Consider the following 27,418-nt stretch of genomic DNA (forward strand, 5'->3'; position numbering starts at 1 on the left):
TAAAAGAGTTCTTTCTCACATTTGTGGCACATCATGGCTAGTAATGATCATACACTAAGATTTTATCTATTTCTCACACTTTAATTTCAGTGGAGGAATAGTCTTTAATTTGTGAGCCATAAAGGAGGCAAGAACAGGAAAAAAATGGAATTCAGAAGGTGACTGAATAAAAGTTGACTTAAATTGACAGTCTTGCAGTCACTAACCAAAACACAGAGTTAATCTCTGTTAATGAGTGATGATGGTTGAAATCTCATAGTAAAAAAAAAAAGTTTATAAATGAAAAGTATTTAAGTAGAAGTGTCATTCCAGGCAGAAATTTATCCAAGAGGCACCTGTTTCATTATAGTGTCATCTGTAATAATAATTTAATAATTTAGAAGAGAAAACACTGAATTATCAGTGGAAGTCCTTACTGAATGAATTGTTAAGATTGCCATTCAAATATTTGGCCCAGTTATGAGAGCTAATGGAAGGGCAATTTAAGTTATTTAGCCTGAAGATATATAAAAAATTCTAACTAAGAAAATCAATTCTGTCAATAGATATTCATACTGTCAGGAAATCTATCCATTATTATAAATACACAGATAGCAAGTACAGTGATTAAGATGGCAACATCTTTCCATTGGAAGATTCTGTTTTAGTTATTCTCAGTAAATGTAACTAAGTGTCCATTCAGTCTGTTGAGGATGCAGCAGGATATGGAAATAAAAAGCATGTTATAGAAGGTATTGAATAAGGACAAGGAAAGAGAGTTTAGGAGCCTAGAAGTGGGAAATGTGAGACAGAGGAACTGCAGGCAATTAAGCAGAATGTGTACATGGAGACTTAAATGGAGCTAGAAAGATGATGCTATCCTTTCTGATCAAACAGATGCTTTCAGTAAATAAGGAGAGTGGAAATGGGATCAGTAGCCTTATCGATAATAGGAGAGAGATCAGAAACCAGATGCAGGGTTGAGATATGACAGATACAAAGGCTGAGAAAAAGATTAATCAGAGTGATGAATAGGAGACTGATCTGAACTTAGAGGAGTTCTGGCTCCTCTAAGCATTTGGGAAAAGCAGCACCCATTGAGCTCATATACAGTTCCCCAAATTACTGGATATTTTACATTAATCTCTCATGTCTTAGTTTTCCATTTATAAAAAGGAGATAGTAATATCTACTCAGTTCACGGGAACACTGCAAAAATAAACGTATTAATGTTCATGAAGCATTTAGATGCTGTAATGATGAGCACCATAAAAGGCTTCTGAGGAAATTAATTTCATCCTCAGAGTAGGTTTTGAATAGTCTGAATTAATGAAGGCAGGGGGCTGTGCACTGAACAATAGAAAATAGAACACTGTTCAGTAAGTGCACAGTAATTCTTCTGTGACCTGAGTCTAGTGTGTCTAATATAAAATAAAGAAAAAAAAAAAAAGAAGAAAATTTTGTGAGAATTCTATATATCAGAACTCCAGCATTCAAGGAAAAATTCAGACTGTATAGACAATGATGGATCCCTCATCCTGTAGCTTGATGCTTGACCTTGCAACTCTAAAAAAATTTACTGTAAGATTTATTGTGTAGCTAGACACACAGTATATAAATTTCTGACTTAATGCATTTTGTTTTAATTAATGCAGTAGGTATGTGGGTGGGCTCAGCATTTACATATTTATAGAATCCTGAGGACATTTTTACATGTTTCCATGCTTGATAAGATATAGGGCTAAAACCTAATTAAAAGGTTTGTTTGGGAGATTTTTTTTATTTAGTTCTGTATGTGCATGTGTGTGTGTTTGTATATGGAGACAGACTAGAGTACATTTTATAGAAAGAATGTGCTTCTTTATATATATATATATATACACTGTGTCCTATGAAAACAACTTCTAACATGTGACGTCTAAAACCAGTGTAGAAGAAACTGTAAGCTGCTAGATGCTGATGCCAGACATGAAAAAAACTACCCAATCTCACAGAATTTAAGACTATAATGTTACAGAATTTGATATTATCATCATATGGTGGTTATCTGCAAAGGTTTTTGATGTTATCATTGTCACTGGTCAGTTGACAATTGGAAATTATTTTGATTTTGTTTTCAAAATAATTACAAGAAATAACAAAAAAAATCAACAGTTATATTACCATGCTCATGATTTTAAATGCAAAACGCTAAAAATAAAATAGATAATTATTCAGTTGAGAATACAACTTCCATGTTGACAAAACTTCTCATCTTGGCATCTTTAGGTGATTTAATTAGAGTTCTGCTGTGAACACTACTGAAAATATCAAGTAGGACAAAAGACAAATTAGTCTTGGAATTGCACGTTGTTGTAAAGTATAGTCACTGAAGTACTAAATTTCATGGATGTTGGAACTAGTTTAAGTCTGGATTTACTCTTACATTCTTGTCTTCTCCCATTCCCAAAGTAAATGCAATTTTCTGTTACTGTTATCTCATGCTTCAAGCTGCTCAGTCCTTATAGAAAACTGAACAAAGGCGACCACTGAAGTTGGGGTCGTATGTAGATTAACTTTAATTTTATCCCACTATCTCTTATTTTTGATTTTTAGTAATCTAACTAAAAAACTTATATGTATTCTCTTTCATTTCCTTTGCCAGGCAAACTCAACTTGACTTCTCCTAATTCTCATTTATCCAAGTGTTTCACAACCTTCCACATGTTTTCTTTGATGATCAATCTCCTTTATTCATTGTAGGCTTCTATTCATAATAACACCTATAACAGTAGTAACACTTGTTCAGTGTTATTAACTCAGACAGAACTAAACTCTTTCCTAGAAGTTTTCCTCCCTGAGTTCTAAAGTATCATCAAATGTGACTCCACTGCATTTATAAAGAGTACGGTTCCTAAATCAGCTTAGATGTCCTGTCTACTTCTCTCTTCTTCCATTCCAGGCTTGTGCTGCTCTTTCCTTTGTACTATCACAAGTACTTGTGCCCCTGCACTTATAAACAGAAGAGTAACCAGTCAGAGCAGTTTATTTTACAATGAGACCAGGAGCCTGATTTGTTTCTCAGGAAAGACGTAATACATCTGTGTCAGGATAAAGGAGGGAGAAAAATGAGAGCAGGAATGTTATGGTAGCACTACAAATACCATGCAAGAAATTTCAAGTAAAACTTTTCATTTGAAAGAATTTACAATAGTGGTCACCACTATTTGCCACACCTGGAAGGGTCTAAATAGAGAGATGACACAGTAATTTCCAAAAGTCAGTCTAAGATAGAACTTGTGAGAGAAATTTACAAGTGTTGTCTGGTCTTGGCACAAAATTCTCCTTCAACCTTTTAAAATTTCTCCTGTTTAGTAATGCTGCTCTTAATTACTGTCATTTATATTTAAATGCCAAGTCTAATGATTCATTAGCATGATAGATTAGATTGTGAAGGATAGGTGAGATAGGTTATGGGCAGGTTAAACACCAGCCTCCCAGTCCTGCAGAGAAATGCACAATGCTAAAATGAGAAGTCAGTAGATGTACTATGCATCTTTAAATGATTGCTGTAATTACATTTCAAACTGTGTCTCTCTACATGACTGACTTCTATTAATTCTTCCATAGAACAAGAAATATAAAATATATTGTGTAAAGTACATTTTCAGAGTAAAAGACTAAGCAGAACTTACACCTCAGAGTACTCTTTTGGCATCAAAACTTTTGTAGCAATAAATAAATTTGACAAGATTAATAAATCTCATTTCTACTTAAATAGTTGGAAATAATCATAAGTTTTTTGGTGTTTGATGGATATGAGGATCAGTGAGATTGAAGTTATCCCTATGTGCAATTCAAATGGAATGAGATAATAAATGTTGCTCAGTGGAGTACATCCAGAACTGATGCCCCTTTCTGAAGCCAGTAGCTTATCCTAATAAGTATCAAATGTGTGCTATATTGATGTATAATCCCTAATCAGGGATCTGACCTCAACTTTTTACACTGCCTGCATTCTAGTGCTATCATCCAAAAGAATAAATGTTAATTTTAATTACGAATAAAAGATTTGCTGTATTAGATCTTCCTGAGTTTTCCTTCTTAGTGTTGTCAAAATGTCCCTTTCAAGCTGAGGTGATGTATGATTTCACCACAGAAAATTCAAGAGGATGAAGCTAAGGAATGAGTGAGTTGTTTCTAAGGACAAAGAGGAACCAAGTTCTTTTTGGAGAACAAGGAAAGTCTTATATCTTTGCCTTTCGGACAAAGATTTTGTCTAAACTAATGTAGTGAAAGGTATAAACAAATAATCTCCTGCACTGGATTTTCATCACAGATAATGTCACTGTATTGGAAGAGTACCTGGGATTCTTTGGTAGGACCACAGCCTTCTCCAAGGTAATTGTTGTGATGTTTTTGGTGTTAGCAGAATTGACTAGGGGCTGTTCTCAAAAGAGAATTTAAAAGTACTCTGTGTCTTGGAAGGTAAATCAGTTTAGAATTATGGATGTGGAACTTTACATATGATTTGCTCTCCATGCTAGGGAGTGCTTACTTTACTAGCACAAAGAACCCCTTTTGGAAATGACAGGATACTGTTTTGAGACAACAGACAGAAGATGAAAGAATTTCTCCACTCTTGTCTTTGTGAAAGAAAGCACCTGCTTTTGTAAATAGGAAATGATTGGGCTCCCTTTGCTCTTTTAAGTGTTTTAATGGAGAGGCAAAATTTTTAAATGCTAATGTAGCAATGGAAAAATGGAAATTGACTGCAATTTTCAGACAGCTTCAAAAGCAGAACTGAAAGGACAGAAACATAGAGGCAGTCTATCAGAGCTGATCTTATGCTGGTACAGACAGGCTGCTGTTGATAGGGTCAGGAGACCATTTCCAAAGGCATACTGTGGCAGGGGAGCTCCAGAAAACGAGTTGCTTATTTTTTTTTCCAAAGCTTTGACTGGACACCACTCCTGAACACAGCTGGACTCCCAGAGGGTTTATCTTTTGGCAATACTCAATGATTTGTTTGGAAATTTGAACAACATAAAATTCATTAATTTTGCCATTCTTTCCGAAAGAGTGGGTGCTGTCTTCACAGTTTTAGATGACTTGCTTATTTTACTGATTTCACCATACTTGTTTTCAGACTTGGATTCTGAAAGTGATTCTCACTATGTAAAGTGAGGTTGGAGGCAAATTTTGATTGAAGAATCACCATAGCCACAACAGAGAACCAAGATAGATATGTAATTTCCAACAGGAGAGCTTTGAGAAATGCTGCTTAAAATGAGTTGTAATGAGTTCCACTATTTTTTATTCCTAAAGTTTATTATTCTAAGGTATTTATTCACTTAAAAAAAAAAAGAATCAATAAATGAATGACAGAAGGCTTAATTAAACCCATTATGTGTCTGTCATAATGACACTGGCAACAAATCCATACAGATTGTTTCAAATCTTGCTTCAGGAAGTCTTATGTTTAACAACAACAGTTTAAGCATGTGCTGAATTTTAAGGACGTACATCACCCCACCAGCTTCAAAAGGATTATGCAGATACTTTAAGATGAAATGCCTTTTTAGACTGGAGCCAAAGTTCTTAGCATTTTGCATCACTGAACTTAGTATATAAGCCGAATATTTCACTAAACAACAAAGTATCATCACAGCTAAAATTCAAACAATTTCATTTTCCAGACTTCTACTCTGATTGAAAACATATTTTTTCAACATTTTTATATGAAAAAAATATATATTTCAGTTAATTTATTTCCTGGTCCTCTTAAGAAAAGAAAGGGCTAGATTGCAGAATTTTAAAGTAGATACGTGCGAGTGGTTTGAACATTTATGTAGGAAACTGTGGCTGGAAAGAACAGGTGAAACTGTTGGTAGAGTTTGACAAATTCACATTAATTTCAAATTCACTGAATGATACTCTTAAATTAATAAATTATTTATGAATAAAATGCAAACAGTTCTACACAAAATTTACTTTTTATGGCATTTACACATGGTTTTCAGCTGCCTTTTAAGCATATATTTTCCAAAGAGAGCATATTGAGATAGTGAATAAAACAATCCAAAAATATTGTAGTGCAAGTCACTGTTGTATGTGTAGCTACTCTTAACTGATACAGTAACATTCTTCACACAGCTGTGATGCTTTCAGAACGAAGCAGTCACAAACTTAAAAGTTTATTACAGGATGATCAGGGACACTTTTGAAACTGAAAGTATAACAACCTGCATTTTGATTTCTTTTCTCACTTCAGTTTTCACCTTTCATTTATAGTACCTAAAACTGTTTAGATTGATATGATTTTGAAGTAAATGCTGCTATTGTAATGCCATTTTGTAATTCTGCATCTTCTGGAATGAACATGAGAAACAAAGGCTTTTCTCAAGTCTAGAGGGTTTAAATAAATCAACTCTTTACAAATTATTGCTAGGAAATTATGATATATACCCAATAAGGTGTCCACAGAGCATGATGGCAGGAAAGAAACATAGGTGATTAAATTAATTTCTTAGTAGGAGAAACCAATTAAAAGGTTGACAAAAGTGTGCTATGATAGAATGAGCAATGTGTAGGCTGTCTCCTCAGGAAACTATTGATTTATATGTCTGCAGCATGGGTGACTTCTTATTCTGTACATCTACATTATTGGTCAGTCATCATAGATCATCCATTGGAAAAGGACATTTAAATTAAATCTAATCAATACCCTTCGCTGCAGATTAAAGGGAATAAAACAGATTTAGTAAAAGAAAAAAGGAAATGATGCAAAGAAGCCAGTGACAATTGAATTAATAAAATTGCAGTGAGGTGTTCCATAAATGACGGGTGAGAACGTTTTCCCCTAGCACTTTAGGTTTTTAGTCCAGACTGTAAATATCACTGAGACGATAGGCTTGTGAAAGGTTGAATAATCCATAGATAAAAGAAAGCAATTTTGTTTTGTGACCTAATGGAATATAGAGATTGTACATGTGGCAAAGGTAAGCACAAAATAAATCTGCTGTTGTAGCCAAAGTTATTAGGACACTGCTCCAAAGAGAAGCTGTGGAACCACATACAAAAATATGCAGTTGTTTTGCAGTAAGGCAGATAGACTTAGTCAAGCTGAAATATATATCTTTTTTTCAGTTATGCATCAGGTTTTGTTTTTATTGAAAAAATATACTTCTAATTTCATTTACAGCATGTGATAGTTTTCTTTTTTTTTGCTTGCTCTCTAAAAATAGCATAAACCAGCATGACCTTGGGCATGAGACATGATAGGAAATGCAAAGAAAAAGAGAAAAGTGAACTTTCATTGAGTTTAAATCTTCCTAAGTATTTGCTGTGGTAGTTTAAAATTTTAGGCAGACCTTTAACTGCACATAACTGGTCTTCCAATTTTGCTCCATAAAAATAACCAGTGATAGAGTGAGCTATTTCAAGTATTATATCTCTAAACATATACAGAGTAATGTTCACTTTATATCTCTTTCTCTTTCAAATCCAAAGACATGATATAAGTTTCTCAAAGTATTTCCTATTTTAACTGTGCACACATATGCAAATGATATAGCACATAAACATTGATATTTGCAAGGCATCACCAGTGCTGAATTACATGATAATAACCATAGTAACAGGGCTTTTGGCCATGGAATTGGGAGAGAACTAAGGGCCAGTGTAATAAACATGCTCTCCATTTTCAGGTTTCATGGTATTTTTACATAGGCACCTTAGAGTACACACTTTGTCCTTAAGATGGTGTCAAATGGTTAATGGTCTCTGCTCCATTTTGAGCTGCACGCCATTTCTCTTTTTAATTAGAAGAACGTCTTTCAAGTTGCAAAGAGGTAGCTATTTTCCACAGAGGTACAACCAATTGTTTGAATTACATTCAAACAATTACATCAACTTAATTTTTTTTTTTCTGTCAAAGTGGTAAGTTTCTAAGCTTTTGGAATCAATATCCATGGTTTTCAGCAATGAAAAAGAAAATGAAGGCCATTATGTGTAGCTCTATATCTCATAGTCAGAAATGGCTTTGCTTTTCCTTGGTATTATAGATAACCCTTCAAGCCACTAGATCCCAGTAAAACTGTAGAGCACCAATTACTTTAATTACTTTAAGATTAGGACATTTCCTTAAAAAATCTATTCCGATGCTTTACTTTCTGTCTTACTGAAATCAACTGGACACATGCAGGCCAGCTGTTACCAAGAAATACTTCCCTATATAGGGCACTGGAAGAGGTGGCCCTTGGATCTGACTTTAAACAACTTTTCAGTGATACAAGCTTCTGGTATATTAGTATGAGCTTACAGTGCAGTGACATCATTAAACTTGAATTAATTTAAACAATACTAAAATCTGAGATGCTGCATAATGCAAATATTATTTCAACACGAACACCAACTATTTAAGAACAGGGAATTGAAGAAGCATTAAAACAGGATAAGAAGAGAAAGTATCATGCTACATAGAAATTAAACTACAAATACACATTGAAGTTGAAATTGCTCTTGTGAACAAGTTTCTCACAAACTCTTCTAAAAGAGCTTCAATCAGTTATTACTCTAACGCTTTAAAAATATTTTTATATACTAATAAGAGCCTTTTCTCTGATGCAAGTCCTGCAGCATTATTTACTACACCTCAGCACTTCCAAAAAGCATTCTGCCATTAAACTTTCCTAAGAAACGTACATAAGAATTTCCAAATACTTTAATGGACAGAAATCACATTCCAGACATTAAACTGTAATAATTTTGATACCTGTAAAAGTAGATGTGTAAGATAATACAAACTTAAAAATCCAATGAAAATAAACTCTCGAAACAGAATCTCTTCTTTCTTTTTTTTTTTTTCGGTCACTTTATCTAAATTGATTTTAATGGAGAAGGTAATAATATAGGGGCCTGAATTAACTATTTGATTTAGATGTAGCTATTGAAACTCATAGGTCTTCAATTGTTGAAACTCAAAGTTCTTCAATTGTTTGAGCTTCAGTTCTCACTTTCCCTCTATTTTATTTTATTTTCAATTGGAGTTTAAATAGCCACCTTGTAGCCCTACTCTTGACCTGGGAACAGAAATCTGAGTTTCAGATTGTGGAACCATGTATTTTTGCCAGTGGTTGGGTTCTCTAACCAAGAGATTTGCTGTAGGATAGTTTTCTTGTCTAAAAGATAAAATGCAGCAGGATTTTCTCAGAAGCTACATTCAAGACTGAAGTCCAATAATACCATGATACTCTTGTGGCGCTTAGAGTTTTAAACATGCTGCCCTGGCATGAGCAAATTTTTACAAATGTCATTATTCTTCCCAGCTCAGAAGGAGGTGGATAGTACCGTGATCTCCTAACAAATACCTTGACGGAATAGGTAGCAGATAAGAATTAAGCAATAAATTATAACAAGTCTGACCTGACCAAGGAGGGGTGGATCAAGGGAAAATCAGACCTCACTGCTGAGTTCTTGACAACACCAGATGTGCTAGTAGACATGCAGATGGCAACTTCTCCCTAAACTCATTTTTCCAGCTGTGGCTATATGAAGATCTGCCTCATATTTAAGGGGATTTTCTTATTTTCAGCGGGATCTGAGAAACTAGGATGGAGTTCTTTTTGCACTCCTCCTCTTAAAAACCACTCATGGTAGGATTTATCTAGATAAACTAATAAAATTGTGTTGGATTTCTTCTTGTAAAGTGCTGAGGGGAAGTTAGGGTTGAAGAGAAATCCCGGCCCTGTTTTTCCTGCTAGTATGTTTGACTATAGAGCATCCTATTGATAGACCATAGTGTTTACTTGGGATCATGAACTATTGATAGCTTCTGAAAAGTATATTGTAGTGAATGATTACAAAATCTAAGACATTTTTGGTTTCCATTAATGGCTATAAAAACCCCTTCAGTTTTATATTGTATGAAAGGATATGTATATGTATGAAAGGATATGTATGCAAAAACAAGGACATAAGCCATATATATTTATATACATATATGTATGAAAAAAAGCAGTTAAGGTGCATACTATTCAATAGATATATAGGCACTTTATCTCATTCTATTCCTAAGTTTACAGATCTTTCTTTCCTGCTCAGAGAGTGTGGCAAAATGATAGACGTTTCAGGAAACTAGCAATGAGTGAAATACATCACTGCAGAGTATTCAAGTATGCCATTAAAGTACAGCATTTGGGATCATGCACTAGAGCTTTTTTCCCTGATGATTCTATTTTAAAAGTAACAAGTCTACAGAAAATCACTATCTGCCACTAAGTATTTTATGTCTAATTTTGAGATTCTAACTCAACAATGTTAGTGTTTTGAGTTTTTTTGTATAACATATTCAAATTACAATTTAGTGCCTTATCAAGCAATGTAAAGGTCTGATTTATCAATATTTAAAAAAATGTTACTCACATGCAAACTGAAGAACAGCCTCTCTGCTTAAAATACTGCCAAACATGTTGGTGGTTAAACATTGGTACTGTCCAGAATCTTTCATTTCACTGGGGTTGCTGATGATCAAACTTCCTTCTATTAAACTGAAGCGATAATCACTTTCAATGTCGATTTCAGTTCCATTTCGAAGCCATCTTAGGGGAAAAAAAAAACAAAAAAACCCCACTGAAAGACTGCTTGAGCATTTAATAGCCAAGTGAAGGTATCAAGCTTAGGACACAGAATCTGACAGCTCCAGTTGTAATTACAGGTATTCAAAGATATCCTGTGCAGCAATATATTAATCTGGCAAAACTTGAAAGCAAAAAATACAAGCAAAACCTGATCTTTAGCCTCTGAAGAAAAGGGATATTCTTTGTTTTGCCTATGCTGAATGAAAATAATGATCTCTTCTTTTTTTCTTCTTCCCCCCCCCCGCCAAAAAACTAATGTTCACAAAGGTTTGAGAATTGAAAACTCTATAGCAGATGCATCCTTTATGTCAAAAATGGGAATTTTACTGTGCTTATGATAATCAAAGTTTTAACTCATATTCTATCATCTATCATTAAAGCCTTAGGCCCAGCTGAGCTTACAGGTGCTGCACTGCATACAAACAAGGAAAGGTTTTTCCAATCTTTCAGCATTTGATCTTCTCAGCCCAAGAAACAGAGACACCTCATTTAAATACAGAAAAAAACAAGAGCAAGACCTGTGAAGAGCAGGGAGGTAGATTGATGTACATAGGCTGCTATACACTATAGGATTTTGGCAACAGACAAAGGCAAAATAATATAATCTGAATCAGTATACACAGAATTTAAAGGCTGGAACAGAAGACTGGAATTAACTGCTGGGTGGCCAAGGGCAGCTCCTGGCAGCCACTAGGTACATGAAAACTAAGAACAAATAAACAGTCTGAATAAAGAATGCTAAGTTAGGGAGGTGTTTGGGAGTGAAATAATAAGCCTGAGCAGTAAATTCAAGGACGTGAGTGAAGATAAGATGGAAAAAGCCAGGCTGTAGGAAACATTGAAAGTATCCCAACTGAGGCAAAGTTTTGAGTGATTCCTGAATAAACACTTATTTTTATGAGGTTTCAGAAGTAACCTGAGTGTCTCATAATTTTTCAGTTGTGCAAGTGGTTTTATGGGTTGTGTTTCCTGCCTGTCCAAGATATTGTCTGCCAAAAAGCCTCAGCCTCCCATACTTCTCAAAAGACTGAAGCAACAAACCCAGTAATAGTCCACTGTCTGCAAGAGAAAATATTTTGTGTGGTAGATTAATAGACTTCAGCACTCTGGAATAATCTCTTATATGTGTGTATTTGCAGTTTCTGAATAAAAGAAAAACATCCACATATGAAGACTTTTACATATGTGTAAGTGTAATTACATGAAATTGTAAGGAGAATGCAAAGAAGAGATAAGCAGTGTAAACAGATAGGGAAAAATTATTATAATGCCCAGATATTTCTTTCATTACTCTTTTGCTGTCATTCTGCAGCTTCTAAGTTGGCTTGGGAAATTTCCAGGAACTTGCAAGCTGTGCCAGAGATCAGCAAAGACTGGAAGAACTTGGCAACATTTAGACTCCAGAGACAACTTTAACAAAGCAAAATAATTATTAATTCACCCTATCTTGTTAGCATTCATGGTGAATAGGGTACAGAGAGCAGAATTCAGCTGCAGTAGTGGTGAATATTTCTAAATCCAAAGGTCAGAATTGTCAGAATTTGGATGAACTGCGAATCTCCTATTTGTCCCTTCTTTTCACAATTGGACTTTTGATTGCAGAGCACCTGTGATTCACTGAATGTTAGAAATGAAACAGCATTGAAAATTTACTTATATTTTAAAGGATAGCAGGGGAAGTTTGGTAGGATTAACTATGTTTTTAAATAGATAACATACAAAGATGAGGTAAATAGGAAAGGAAGTTTTATTTTGAACATTTGATTATTAGTTTATATTTTGAATGAAATCGTAACAAAAAGTTAACTTTTTCTACATATATCCTTGTCTATATATGTGGAAAAAAAATGCAAAAGTAATTGATCTTGAATGGAAATTTAGATAGGGAAAAGGAAAAAAAAATCATGTTTTGGCATTTCCAAATGAGAACTGCCCAAAATTCAGTTAAACTAGCTTTTTTCCTTTAGTTTCATTTTCAGCTAAGTTCAATTAAAAAATATGCTCTTTGAATTCTACCTCAAAACTTTGGATCTTGATAGCTACCTGCCTCCATATATTGAGGTCAATCCTGAGGGATTGTATTCCTCTCATGTAATCTATGCACATTGTAGGGAAAGAAACACTGAATTAGGTGACTTTTTTTCTAGGTAGCCTGACTAATCTGGAAGGACAACTAAATTGTCCAAAATACAACACTTCCAAGGTTACAGACTGTTAGGAAAATTCAGATACATTTTTTTCTTGAAGAAAAGTGACAGATAATATTTCAAATTACTATAATCTGATTTAAGCAGAAAAAAAAATAATTTTAGAAAACTTTTTCAATTGCAGTAGATGAAACTTGACAAAACAATTACTACCCAGCTTATGTGTGGCCTAAGTAAAAGAGCCCATGGAGGGTTTCACAATCAGTGAAAGCCATGTAGTTAAGTGGCTTCTCGGGGAATTCAACATCTGCTTGTACCTCAGTAACACTGCTGACCTGTGAGATCCCACAGGAAGTTTGTGAATGTCTGTATTTATCATCAAAGGGATTGCATTTATCATCTTCATTGTACTACCCCAACTTGTGATGCTAAGGTATGATTTGCTGAAAAGCTAAACAAACAGAATCAGTTTATCTCAGGGAGTTATTCCCTATGTATCAAAATACCTTAATGACTGAAAGTCACTAAATTAAAACCTGTTATTTCAGGGAAGAGTTTGGATAAGGAGAAACCAAGTTTTTTGAAAGGAGGAACATCTGAAATGGTGTGAACATTCTCCATTCCATTAAAACAAAGTAGTTTCCAAGAACAAAAAGAAAAAATTGTAAAGAGGTTATGAACATTGGGACACAAATTACACAGACTAAAGAAATGAATTTTTAAAAAGGCAGAGATAACATTGAAATTTTTGAGTGCTTTAAGTGTTCTTTTAATATAAATTTGAATAAATACATACTGTGCTTTGGTTTTGGCCAAAAATAATTCTTAGCGGCACATGCCTCAGAGCACATGTAAATAAAGGTCCAGTGCAGCTGGCCAGGGCCTTTGGTAATGTGGTTAGGTAGTGGCATATTCAAAAAACTTTGTATATCTGTAGATCTTTTGAGGCTAAATTCCCTCTACATTTGTCCTGAAGAATAATATCTTCCTCAGAGAGTAATTTTTACTTCTTTTCCCTCCCTTTGAATGGTAGGGTGCATTGCATATGGTGCGCAGATAAGTGGCAGCAGGAGAAGTTAAACTGTGCTGTTTGAGTTAGGCCTTTTGAGTTTAATCTCTCCTTCCATGAGAAACAGTTGGGAAAGTTTGCTTATGAGGCTGCTGACACCAATTAATCTCTGGAGAATTGAAGAAATGGATATCAAAAAACCATAAAGCATCCCAGGTGGGAAAAGATTTTAAAAGATCATTTTGTCCAGCATTATATGGAAAATGGAGCCTAGATGAGATGATTTTTGTTTGCATCTTAAAAGGCTTCAGTGATTACTGAGGAGCATGAAACCTTCTTGCCTCTTGCCTTCTCCATGTAGATCCCTGTGAAGAAAGAGTCCTTATCATCTTTGTAGTCACTCTTTAAAACTTGCTGAAAGTCTGTATTTGTTGATTGCATTCCACTTAGAAAAAGCAAAAAAATGGTTGGATGAAGAAAGAAAGGAGATGGCATAAATTCTCCACAGACAAAATTTCTACAAGAAAAATGAGGTTTTCGGGGAGACTTGAATATAGGACTCTCCTCTTTTGGGGGTGAATTTGTGCCTTTTCCCCATAGTCACAGGCTATGTTTAATGGACCGACCACATTTTCACAATGTGTGGCACTAATCTCCTTTTTTCTCCTTTTTTTTTATGATCAAAAATCACCAGTAGGTAACAGACTTTACATATGGAATGTCAGTAAAGAAGAATGCAACATAGCTTTCATACTACATAGCAAGGAATTCATGCTATTCTAGTTTGGAGAATTTCTGGATATTCATTCCTAATCCCGTGTTATATGTTTTAGTCATGCCTGTGCTGTTGGGGGAGGAGGTGGCTTGTGTCATGCATCAGATCCATTTAATGAGTCCATATGTTGCAAAAAGGCAGATTGAATTGTAATGTTTAAGGATGGTACTGCTTCTGGATTTCTTCAAGTTATAGAAATGCAAGAGCTCTGATTCATATAGCTCTAAGGAAAATTCAACCAGAATTCTGAAGAACCCACAAGTTAAATAAGGGTAAAAGGCAAAAGACAAAAGGCAGAACTGATGATTGCCATCTATGATAAAAAACAATAGGAGTCCTTATGTTCCCTTTGTAATTGAAGAATGATTCTATGAGAAAAGATGAAATGTATGTGGGAAAAAATAACCAGCCATATGTTCCCCCAGCCCTCTTACATCACTAGTAATTTACATAAAATATGAGCAGAGACAGATATAGCAAATGGGTAAGGTGACTGCAACATACTGCTACCACCTGTAAGTGAGCACCATCAATAAACTGCACTCTGAGGCTCACAGATGTGTCATCACAGGCCTGAATAATGGATAACCATGGCCTACAAGTCTGTATGGAAAAATAAGCAACAGGTGATGGTTGCAGAGAAATAAAATGGTAGGCTTGTGAGTGAAAAACAACCAGATTTGATGCAGCCATGGTATCTTGTAGTGCCAAGTCACGTCATTTACTGTACATATATTTTGCTGCCTTCCCTATATGTTGGGATAGTATTTTGTAGTTTTATAGATGCTTAGAAATAAAAAAGAAACCCAAAGAATTAGATATTATTTTTGTCAGTTGTCGCAGACACAAATCAATAAACTGGACAAAAGGAGTCTCTCCACATGGATAGAAATGATGCAGAGAGTATATAATTTGAAACTTAAAATATTCCTTTGCCCCAATCACTGCCATTTCTTCTTCTTGCTTATTCAGAATCACAAAAAGCATTCAATTAGGAAAACTACTAGTGTCAGAGAGCTGTTTCTGTTGTTTCTCACCAAAACACATTGATTCTCAGCGTAGGATTGCAGTGGCTAATATTCTGAAAGCTAAAAAAATAAAATTCTAAAACAGGTACCTGTATGTAGGAGTAGGATTTCCACGTGCTTGACAATTCAGAGACACTTTCTTTTCCTCAGAATCAGTTGGAAAAATCATATCATCTGGCTCTTGTACAAACACCGGCCCATAATCAACACTTTCTGTCAAAAACAAAAAGTTCAACTGTTTAGGAAAGTTCAAAAAAATGTAAATGTATTATAGATTTTATAATGTGAGATTAAAGTACGCATAATTATATTTGTTTTATGAAGTTTCATGCTGCATTACTTTAGATGTTGTATTAAAAAGCAATTATTAAAAGGAAAAAAAAAGAAAGAGAAGACATATAAAATATATCACTAAGTGAAGCATAAAACATATAGTATGATTTAAGTGTTTATTATGCCTAAGAATGGATTTCTCATCAGATATATTTTGGCCTGAAGTCTAGTGAGAACCTCAAGAGACTTAAGAGAAATTAACTCTGCTTATAGAGAGCAAGGTAAACAAAAAATTACCTACTGCTTGCAGCAGCTTATGTCACAGAAAATTGATACATAATATTCCCTCCCCTTTCCACAGAAAAATAATACACAATTCCCCTTCCTTATGTCAAGGAGTGCTAAGAAAAATCACTTGGAAAATTAATGGCAGCAAATGATGTCTGTTATTAAATAATATATAGCTAAATCTGGCATTTCATTTTCCTCCACTGTCTTGTCTAATTTTGGCATGTACCTTTATCTTGATAAGAATTTACATTTCTGAACTAAAAAAAGCTGTACAGACCCATAGAATACGTCTGTGATTCCAGTTCATTCATATTATGAAGTGAGAAGTGTAAGCCTTCAGAAAAGCAAAAGGTCACAAGCAGAGTATTCCTGTCATGTTGGTCTGAATGAATAAAATTCTCACTGTGTACCAGAAGTCTCTGGAATTTTAATATTTTTAGGCTTACTCCAGACTCACGGATGATTTAATCACATGGTGCTCTTTGTCTTTAAAGCACTATCCTGTCTGCAGAGAGGTAGCGGCATTGTCCTGCTACTTGCAATGAAACATATGGGAGCAGGGTTTTTTCTGTTGGTTTTAGGGTTTCATATGTTCATGGGATAGATGTCCTCCAGTTCTTACTGAGGACAGCAGACCACATTAAGCATTTTATAACATCCTGCTGTATTTGTCTTACCAACAGCAGCTGAAGTGAAAAGAGGTATACCTGAAGAGTTGGGGTTTGGTCACTCACCTGAAAATTATTTACTACATTGTTTTACCAACTCCACACAGCTTCAAACACATTAGGGTTTCACAGTTTTGGGAACTGAGACCTTTATCATACCAATTTAATACTTTATCATACTAGTAATAACCTTTATCATGTTATCTGTGGCTAACAGCCTCAGAAAATCTGAGTAGACAGGAAAAGGTACGTGGGGCTACAAGTCTTGGTACAGAAAAGAAAGACTTGGAGTCTGAAAAGGATGAGAATTGTGGGAGACATAGGTCACAGCATGTTAGTTTTGAGATGCAAATTTCCATGTCTTTAAATTCTTCCATTTGGGGTTTCTCAACTCTCTTATCATACAGTAAAAAAATGATGACATGAGAACCCATTATGCTTTTCAAGCTTTCTTTTTAGTGACTACACACTTATTATAGACTTCAGTTTTGTCTTTTACACTACTATTCAAATGTAGATTTTGAAAATACCTATATTTTCAGGTGTGTATGCTTCTGCTGGAATAGATTCAAATAATTAGACTGTTGATTTGTAAAGGCAGCAAATAAGAGCAGAAGCAATTAGTAGTATCTCTTTCCCATAATTTTCCAGCTTTTTAGCCCTACTTGTAGGACTTTATAAAGGAGTATGGATTGGTGTTTTGCATATTTATATTAATGTGTAGGTATATTGCTTTGCTTGGGTTTATTGGCAGAAATGTGTGTTCTGGAACAAATATCTGCATATTAAAATAAAACCAAAAACAACCCACAAACAAATCAATCAGAATAAGTGACTTCTGATATGTACTGATATTATTAAGACAAAATAAGTCCAGTAATGAATTTTGAAAAGTACATCTTAAAATGCCATGGGGGGAATGGATTCAGCTGGTAAAACTTATTTTGCTGAAGGAAAACATTGGTACAAACACAGTGTGTAGATTTTTTATCATTTGGTCACTTCTTGCATTGCACAAAAGAAAACACTAATGTATGTAGGTGAAAATAAACAGAACTGATATTGAACTAGTGTTTAGCAAAACCAAAAATTAATTAGGGATAACAAATCTAAATAATGTCTTTAGATTTAGGTGTTATTTCATGCGGATTAGTAGGCATATGGATAGGGTGAATATTAATGAAGATAAACGATTTTATCTTTTCCCTAGGAGGGACTCTGGAGATAAAATATGATATCACAGTCTAGGACTGCTGGAAAGAAAATAAAAAGGTGCAAGGCTAGGTGCAGGACCAGACCATGGCACACTCTTGTCCTCTCCCTAAGACACTCAGATGTTGCAGACATCTTTTTGCGAAAATCTTAGGATTTTTTCCCTTCTGAGGAGCTGAGGCCTCAGAAACAAAATGTAAACAGTGGTTATCTGCTGCTGTGGAAGGCATCAGGTGAATTTTTGATTGGCCCATCTTGGATGTTTATAATTAATGGCCAATCAAGGCTGAGCTATCTCGGCCAGAGTCTGAGAGAGCTGTTTTTGTTATCATTCTTTTCTATTCTATTCTTAGCTAGTCTTCTGAGATGAACCTTTTCCTTCTATTTCTTTTTAGTATAGTTATAATGTAATATATATAATAAAATAATAAATCAAGCCTTCTGAACATGGAGTCAACATTCTCGTCTCTTGCCTCATCAAAAAACCCCTGTGAACACTACCACACTCAGACAGAGATTTCTGCAGCTTTTGACTCAGCCATCGACCTTAGGACAAGGAAATACCTCCAGCCCCAGCTTGCAGCACACCATGGTCCCACAGACAGCTGGAAACTCCCCTCAAACCACACAGAGAGGGGAGCAACCCAACTCCTCTGTGTGACTTTGGAATAAGACTTTTTGATTCATGAACCATTGCTTGGCTCTTCTGCTTTATGTGGATTTTTGGGGAAATATCCCTGGCCTCATCATTATTGCCCTCATTTTCTTATTGTGTTTAGGTATATATCATTGTACATATGGATATATAAGCTCATGTATGTTTTCTGATGCCTTCAGAGATCCAAAAAATCAGGGTTTTTGCACCCATAGTTTTTTTGCACCTATTGGTCACAGCTAACTGTGACCCATACTCTTTAACAGGGTAGTCCTTCATGATTGTGCATGGCAGTATTTGAGCTCCACACCTTATTTTTTTCTTTCTAACTTATCAAGAACACAAAATTAAATGAATATTCAATATGCATGTTAGCATGCATATATTTCAATTTACTATTATAATTTCTCAAGGGAAATATTTCCATTCCTCATAGATGTTTTTACTAAACAAGATACAGAAAACTATTTGTTTTAAGTGCTATATTATTTAAGAACAGGGATTTACCACAGAGTCTTGGGAATACAGGTGTGCTCTGCAACCAGCAGTGCAGCAGCTACTTTGTGGTCCCCTCACAACTTTTAAGAAAGGCAAGGATATGGAAAACGCTCAAGATATAAGAAAAATCCCTCTTTTAAATTCTTGAATATTCTTCAGAGTAGTTCTTCAATTTTCTTTGAGTGCCAGTGTTTTCCTAACAGCACTTGTGCACATAAAATTTCTGGAACATGCGACTCCTTAGTACCAAGTATTTAAATCCTCATGGGAATGTAAACTAGAATCAGTATCCTGCAACTCAGACAGTAGTCAAAGTGTGGTTTCTCTCTCTCTTATCTACAGGCATTCTTTCCTACTTTTATTCACTCCCTCAGTTACTGATGAAGAAAAAAATCAGATGTTCTTTAGTTCTTCTTTCTGAGCAATGCAGATATCATAACAACAAACTTCAGATGAGAGCAAAGTTTCCTGTACTTTGAATCCTGTAGCAATTGAAATAGTGTAATTCCTCAACAGTTGCTTTCTTGCCACCATTGATAAAAATACATGTCAATTAATATACTGAGAAAATTAATCAATTCCTGGAACCCTGGGAACACAGAGTGGACAGGAAAAAAATATGACCCTGTTCAAACTCCTGCATTGAAACTACACTGACACTATTACTTTTAGTTGGATAATTCTAAGTGCTGTACTTCTAAAGAGGAAAAGAAATGAAGTTGTCATAAATGTTTTCTTAAATAAGTACCCTCCAAGATACATGACCGGCTTAATCAGTCATGGAGCCATCTTCTCAGTCTGAACTCCTGGTGGGAAGGAACAACAGACACATTATGTGAGAGGATATGCTCAGGCAGCCTTTGTATGTGGGAGAAGGAAATATTCCTTCAGGTCTTCTCCCCTTCTTCTGCTCATGTCCCTTTAGAAGCACTCTTTACAAGACCAGGAAGAATGTTTCCCTATTGCTCTATTTTTCACTCCCATGTTTCAAAGATTTCTTGAGCCCATGTAGAGTGGAAGAATTTTCTAAAGAAAAGTTAGGCAGGGAATGTAAAATATAGAACTTCTAAAGCAGCCTAAAATGAGAATCACTAAGAGACCTTCCATCCTAAAATATAGATGATGTTCCTCTGCATACAGGGCCTATCCAGAAAAGTACCTACTTGACACAGTGCAGACCAAACTACAGCTGAATGACCTAGGTATTAATGTGTCCAGGACACACTAATGAGTTTGAAGAAATTATTGTTGATAAGGCTATACATGTTGCTGAAATCTATATCTAAGAAGAAGTAATTAAAATTAGGCAAAGACATTTCATTCCAGTTTGGTCCTACAAATTGAAAGATTCTTTTTGGTATAGGTGGATGACACTATGATGCTACTCACTATCAACTTTGTTTTTGAATTTATCTCTTCCCATTCTTGATTTTCAGCTTATGCTTGTATGAACTTCAGTCAATTGATGACTCAAATGGATCATCTGATTACCTTTGTTATCGTGGAACCAGACAGGAAACCTGTTCAGTATATTCAGAAATATTTTTGATATATATTCACACTGATTTAAATGGAAACCTATTGCTTTCCCCAGACAAAAGCTAGAAGCTATTTTGATTTATTGTTTAAACACTGAAAAACTGTATTAACTTCAGCGGCAATACTTATTTTACAGGTAGATCCTATGATTTAATCTTTCATCTTTACACCTAAGAAATAAAAAAATACTATTAATTCTAATATCACTATCATATGTCAAAATATTACGTATTTCAAAATTTCAATAAAATAAAAAAGAAACCCACAAATTCATCAAGGCAAAATATGAGATGATTAAATCTTTGTGTAAAATATTTTGAAATTAACAATAGTTGCTGAAATTAACAATAATTATTTTGCATATATAGAAGCAGAGACATTATATATATATATATACACACACACACATATACACACATGTATATTTCAACATATGCATTTCTAAAAATAAATTTTAATCTTTAAACTGTCAACTTAAAAGCTGAGAAACTTTGAGACTCCTTTTGAGGTAAACTGAGGCTGATACACATGCCTCAAGGTATATTTACTGATTCTAGTATGCTGCATGGTGGAACATTGTACAGTACATGCATTATTAAGTTTATACTGCAAAGATTAACTTATTTTCTCACATTTTCACATTTACCTTTTCTGAAACATGTTTATTTGCTTAATAAGCAAGATGATACAAGATTTTACTCTTTCTTGAAAATGCATTCTCTATTCTGAAACAAATAAATCTGTTCTAAATTTAGCTTATAATATCTAAACTGCATGCCATATGAATCAATGCTGTAAAATATTTTTAGTAACAGAAAAAAAATTAGTAGTTTGTGTCTATAATTCAGACTATGTATGTGCTGAATCTAGCAGATGGTGGGGAAACAGGAATTCTCATTTTACAGAAATTACATTCAGGTCTTGCATATCTTGGGGTCCATTGATTCAAACACTCTCAGTTGTGACAGACTGTTTTTCATTTTCTTGCAAAATGTGTCAAACCAAAGATGAAAGGACAAAGAGAGTCCTTATTCAAGGTTAAGTTCAATTATCTTTACTACAGCAATTCCAAAAGTTTTTGGAACAGTAAGAAAATATAAGAGTTTGCAGTTTTATGATTCTTCAAGAATATTTAATGAATAATTCATACTTTTTATTCACATTTTTTAGTCATGACTTTACACATTGATACATAGTTTGAAGAGAAAGACCACATTGCCTTAGCTGCATGTTTACGCTAAATAATTCCAGATAATTTAAAGTCAGCAGTGAGGTAGAGCACAGCTCTTTTAATTTAAGATATCAGGAAACATGTGTTGAATTGATAGTGCAAATGAAATAGCATCAAGTCAGTATAAAAGGATCTTTATTATAGGCCATGTCAGGTGTTTGAACATGTCTGCTGGGAAATAATTTGAGAAGTCACTTGAGAACTGGTATAATTCAGCAGCTAATAAAAGTATTCTTGGGTGTTTTTTATGACAAACTTCACTCCTGAATTTATGCCATATATTAGACATTTGAATTATGCAAATTCTACATTATAATAATCTAAAACATGTTTTATCTCTTCCTAAAAATGTCCTCTTACTTGAAGCAGTGGTGTCTTTTTACCACAGCTTGCTGTAACATTTCCTCATTTAGGAAGTCTTGGCTGGTAAACATGGCTTAACTCTATCATCACATAGCAGTTTTAGGATCATAACTAGAATATCCTTACTTCAAGACCTGTAAAACTAAAACTAAAAAAAAAAAAAAAAAACAAAAAACCAAAAAAGTACCTTTAGCCTAAATCAAAATCAAGACATTTAGAAATACAAGTGTAATGACAGATAATTGAAATAGTCACTTATTCTCATAATATTCTATATAAAATTCTCAGCTTCTAAACATCAAAGATATTTATTCAGGATCAAGATATTAACAGAAGTGAGAGAGATTTAGAAAACAAGTTACATTCAGCTGCCATGACCGATGTGTTCAAGTCCTCTTAGATGATGCAGATTATCCTACTTGGTGACATGCTGATCTTTTCTAAATACTGTCTCATACCTATGCTTGTGCTATGCAGGCACTTCAGTTAATCAAGGGCTTTTAAATATCATCAGGTGACTCAGATTTACCTATTTCTACAAGTGTCTACACAGCTGGATATACCAAGATCTGTAAGCGAAATAACTCTCGTGGGGCTATTTTGTGTAGTGTTTAGAAGAACGGTGTTCCTCTCTTCTCGGTCAAATACTCTGTTCTTTAGGCCTTATGAGGCATTTAAGGTATTTAGGCCTTATGAGGCCCTTTTACAATTTTGTCTATAGTCAGTGGTTTTTCACTTGCTCCTGAGAAACGGATCAATCTCAACTGCTGAGCTGCAATGTGGCCCAGTGTTTTGAGGAGAGTCAAGACTGCTGACCTAAACCATAGATCATATCTATGGTACAATGATCGTCCCTGAGCTATGATCTTACTGCACTTTCTGGAGATGTCCAGGATTTCTAATTCTAGCTTGCACCATATTATTCAAATAATCTGTATTTTTTTGCTTTCTCCTTCAGTCTTTAGACATTCATTTTGTAAAAGATCAGGATAATAGACTATAGTTCTAATAATGGACATTATGCAAATTCTACATTATAATAATCTAAAATATGTTTTATCTCTTCCTAAAAATGTCCAATTTTAACCTGTTCTTAAAAGATTGTCGGGGAGGAGTTATCAGTGTCTGGTGAATGGGGAAAAACTGAGTTCATTCTAGTCGCTGCTTAAACAAATATTACAGTGGAAGGACAAATGTAGAAAAATGCCCCTATCCCAAAAGTGGTATCAAACAGAATTTATCTGCTGACAGGATTAAATTGTTTCTTTTCTAGATCAAACTTTATTCAGGGAACGTATTTATGCTTGTATATTACCCATTTTTCTACACAAACCACTTGCATATGCCAGTAATTTTCAATAAATGCAAGACATTTTCTGGGAAAAAAAATAAGACTTTGTTGAGTCAAAAAGTAACCTGTTATCACACTCATGATATTGTGTGAATTTCATTGAACTGCACACTATTAATCACAATTCTTTCCTATTTTACATCCTTAGATGTAAATGAGGAATATACTTATAATATGCTTATGTCTCCTCTAATCTCTCCCTCCCTCCCCACCTCCTCTCCTTCCTTCCTTTTTTTCTTTCTGGCTTTCTATCTTTTTTGACTGCAATTCAGGTAATTATTGTCACTAAAGAAATCGTATTAGAAATGTGGCTTCTTAAAATGTAACCAAACATGGGAAAATATGTATTGTTCCTATGAATTATTGCATTTATAGGTGAACGACGTCATATCATAGCAGAAACTCTATCCAAGCATGCACATCAATACATGCATGACACAGTTGACTACACAGAAGAGATAATTTAGAGAAAAAGTAGTTTTATAAGGTTTATCCTTCATGTTTAATTTATATTACTGGCATTCATGATTACATTAAAAGATTCCAAGGAGAAAAATTTGCTTAGATTTTACTACTAGATGAAATTGTGTTGTAATGGAGTTTCAAATCACTGGTTTGCTATTTTCCTGTAGCAACACCTGCATAAAACAATTCTGCATAGGAATCTTTAAGAAAGGATATTTTAACTGGTGACTTTAAGGCTGTTCTGAAGAGCCTAAAGGAAAGCAGCTCATTTCCTCCTTGTGACATTTAATATAATTCAAAATTGTGTCTGAGAAATACTGAAATAAGCTGACAAAAATACACTGATTTCGAAAAATGTTTCCAAGTTTTAGGGGGGGAAGCTACACTTACCATCATGCTTGAAGGTCTCTGAGAAGTGGTAGAGGTTTGTTGGGGAGTGATAATGTTGTGTGGATCCTCTCCAGCCTGGTGAAGATACACTTCCTAATGAAGGACTGCTTAATCGTGGTCTGTTCTTTGTATTAAATGAGGCTAAAGATGAACTACCGGATTTGATTCTTAGGATAGCAGCATATGATGTGGGGAGACCAGGAACAGCTTCTGAATAATCTGGAAAAAAATCCAAAAAACCAACAAGATGTGAACACTGGGTAGAGACTAAGTCTGTCACTTTGCAAAAGAATGTTTAGTTAAGCAGTCGAAAAGCAGAAAAGTTTTATCTATAAATGGAGTGGCAGAAACATACCAGGCTTGATGAGAGACTCAGCTTCTGAAAAGAATTGGGTAGCAGCATGGAGCTCTAAGAAAATTTCCCTGCAGCTTCACCACAATATACAAATCAGGTATTCACTAAATTTCTTACTTATGGAAACATGAGTTTTCGATGTTTTTAATTCTATTTATATGACCCTATATTTATATTTCATAGTGGAAAAGTGTCTGCCAGGCCACCATCTTTCCTTCACAGCCTTCCTTCCGTTTGTATGTGAAATGCAGAAACTGACTGAAAAGAAATGTGCTTCTCAATTCAACACTACTCTGCAAATCAAGCAGGCAAGATAATGGGCCAAAAGTACCTATATGCACAAATACCTTTCCCAAAAACATACATATGCTAAAGTCACCTCCTCTGCTGTCTCTTCAATTTCCTTTTTTTTGTCTTTTCTGACTCTATTTAAAATTTCAGCATTTACAAATAAGAATAGTGCCCAAGTTTTCAGTCCCTTTATGACATCAAATATAAAGAAAATAAATTACATTACAATAGATTAAAAACTATAACTCAGGACCTGCAGGAACAAAGCAGGCAGAAGTATGCAACAATATTAAGGAGGTTAGAATAACATTCAAAAATATAATTCAGAGATGAGCAAAGGGATCCAGACTGAATATCCAGTGCCTATGAAGGAACAGATCTTTTAGAGAGCAATTGGAAGTGTCATGAAGAAAAAAAGATCTCTGTGCTGTCATCTCTGCTGGTGATAAATATTTAAAAACCAGACATCCTTTTCACATTGGCATAGTATGTAACATTTGTCATTTTTAGGCTGTGACTCTCCTTTTTGTTTGCATATGTAACACAAAAAGCCACTCTAGTAAATAGGATTCAACACTTAAATAGTCCTGACAACTTCTTTTTGCTGAAATATTTTGTGTAGTCAGTTTTATGAAATGAAGTTGTTCTGTGCTGCCTCATCAAGTTAAGAAGACTGCAGTTCTTCTTCTGCTTAAAAATAAAAATATATTCTATAAATCTTTGTTATCTAGCAGAGTGTGGAACACTATTTCTGCAGTGGTAGTCTCAGGGTTTGAAAGAAAAAAAGAATCTACAAGATCTCATAGTATGAATGCAAAGTACAATGGGAAGAAAGAGAAGGAAAGGATACAAAAGTCACGTGACGTGGTGAAAAGGTCCTGCAGTAACTATAGCGTTACAGAATCTGTTTTCTGACTTTCTACGGTATAATTGCTTTGTTTGGCTGCGATTAGCGATCAGTGTGAAATTTCACCCTGACTCCAGTTGCTCTGTCATGCTCATGGGGATGCTGTATCTGAGTAAAATTTCCCTTGTAAAACATAACTGGAAATGGTTAATAAATTATACATAAGGAAATATTTCTTGTTTTGTTTACTGAAAGTCTGTAGCCTGTGATCATTACTGACAACTACAGCAGAAAACACGCTCACCTGAAAACAAAACTTACTTCCCAATTTGAGCATTCACCTTCAGAGATTTAGACTTCTGAACTGCCTAGTTACAGTGCCTTAATTAGAATATATTTTTATTGGAGTACTATTTACAGTAAAATTATTCCTTTAATTTGGTTTGGATTAGACTTCTGAGATTTGGGAGTATAAATTTATATATTCCATTATTTAAGTACATAGTAGTTAAACTGCTGGAGAATAGATATTACTCTCTAATGTACTTTTTTACTTTACCAGTCTACCCTAAAAATCCTTGAGAAATTTCATCAAAAATACTATGGGTAGTTCTCAAAATGCTGCTGTACTTGAGCTTCATTATGAAATTATTTTCATAGTCTCATTCTGAGAAAATAGTTAAGTATTTGGGATGAAACATCCAAAAATCCCTTCTGCTGCATGACACAGATAAGGAAGATATAGGCCCAAATGGTAAGGATATAAAGTGACTAGAAACCAGCCACAATAAAATTAGTGGTTTGGGTTAGCCTTCATATTTCTTTGAACTAGAACTGTCAGATTTATAGTAATTTTAACAGTGGTATGACACTTTTAAGATAGACTATTTCTTTTTAATTTTCTTAATGGATTTCCAACACTTATCAGCAACTTCCAACTTATCAGCAAACTGATATAGTTTTGGTAATTTTTTAATGAATCTGTATCAATAAATTATTAATTCATCTCTTATTATTTCCAGCACATGCTGCTCTTCACTCAGATTGATCAGATTCAAGACAACAAGGAAAAAACCAGTGCCATAGGTAATAGAGAGCCTGTCTTCCACTGATTACCAAGGGGGTTTTTTTGGTCTTAGAAAAAAACAAAAATATGAATTTCAAGATAATTTGAAAGAATTTTATTCCTGTAGTTTGTAATATCTGTGTCAGATTAAATTCAACTTTATTTCATGTATGCTGTTGTGGGAGAACAAGGCTTACTCTGAGGGAAAGGGGATCACAAGACAGCAAATTTTACACAAGTTCCTTGGGTACAGTCCATAGGTGCAAATATAAGCCACAAATACTACCCTGTTATATTTTATAGTTTGTTTTTAAAGGCACAGCATAGCTCAATAGAGTTCAAATAATGGTACACAGAAATTTGACT

The 27,418-nt window shown here is 34.5% G+C and overlaps 1 protein-coding gene across 3 annotated transcripts in view; it reads right to left on the reverse strand.

The window, feature by feature from the left end:
* The window catches only part of CNTN5 (contactin 5), a 606,644-nt gene that overhangs the window by 208,850 nt on the left and 370,376 nt on the right, over positions 1-27,418 (reverse strand). For all 3 annotated transcript variants that reach the window (XM_036405727.2, XM_036405801.2, XM_036405641.2), the window contains 3 exons: positions 24,494-24,712; positions 15,647-15,770; positions 10,384-10,559 (listed from right to left, as the gene is read on the reverse strand). In XM_036405727.2, coding sequence (XP_036261620.1) covers positions 10,384-10,559; positions 15,647-15,770; positions 24,494-24,712 — 519 coding nt within the window. The remainder of the gene's footprint in view (positions 1-10,383; positions 10,560-15,646; positions 15,771-24,493; positions 24,713-27,418) is intronic.

This window comes from Molothrus ater, chromosome 2, assembly GCF_012460135.2.
Source record: "Molothrus ater isolate BHLD 08-10-18 breed brown headed cowbird chromosome 2, BPBGC_Mater_1.1, whole genome shotgun sequence".
Taxonomy (NCBI): domain Eukaryota; kingdom Metazoa; phylum Chordata; class Aves; order Passeriformes; family Icteridae; genus Molothrus; species Molothrus ater.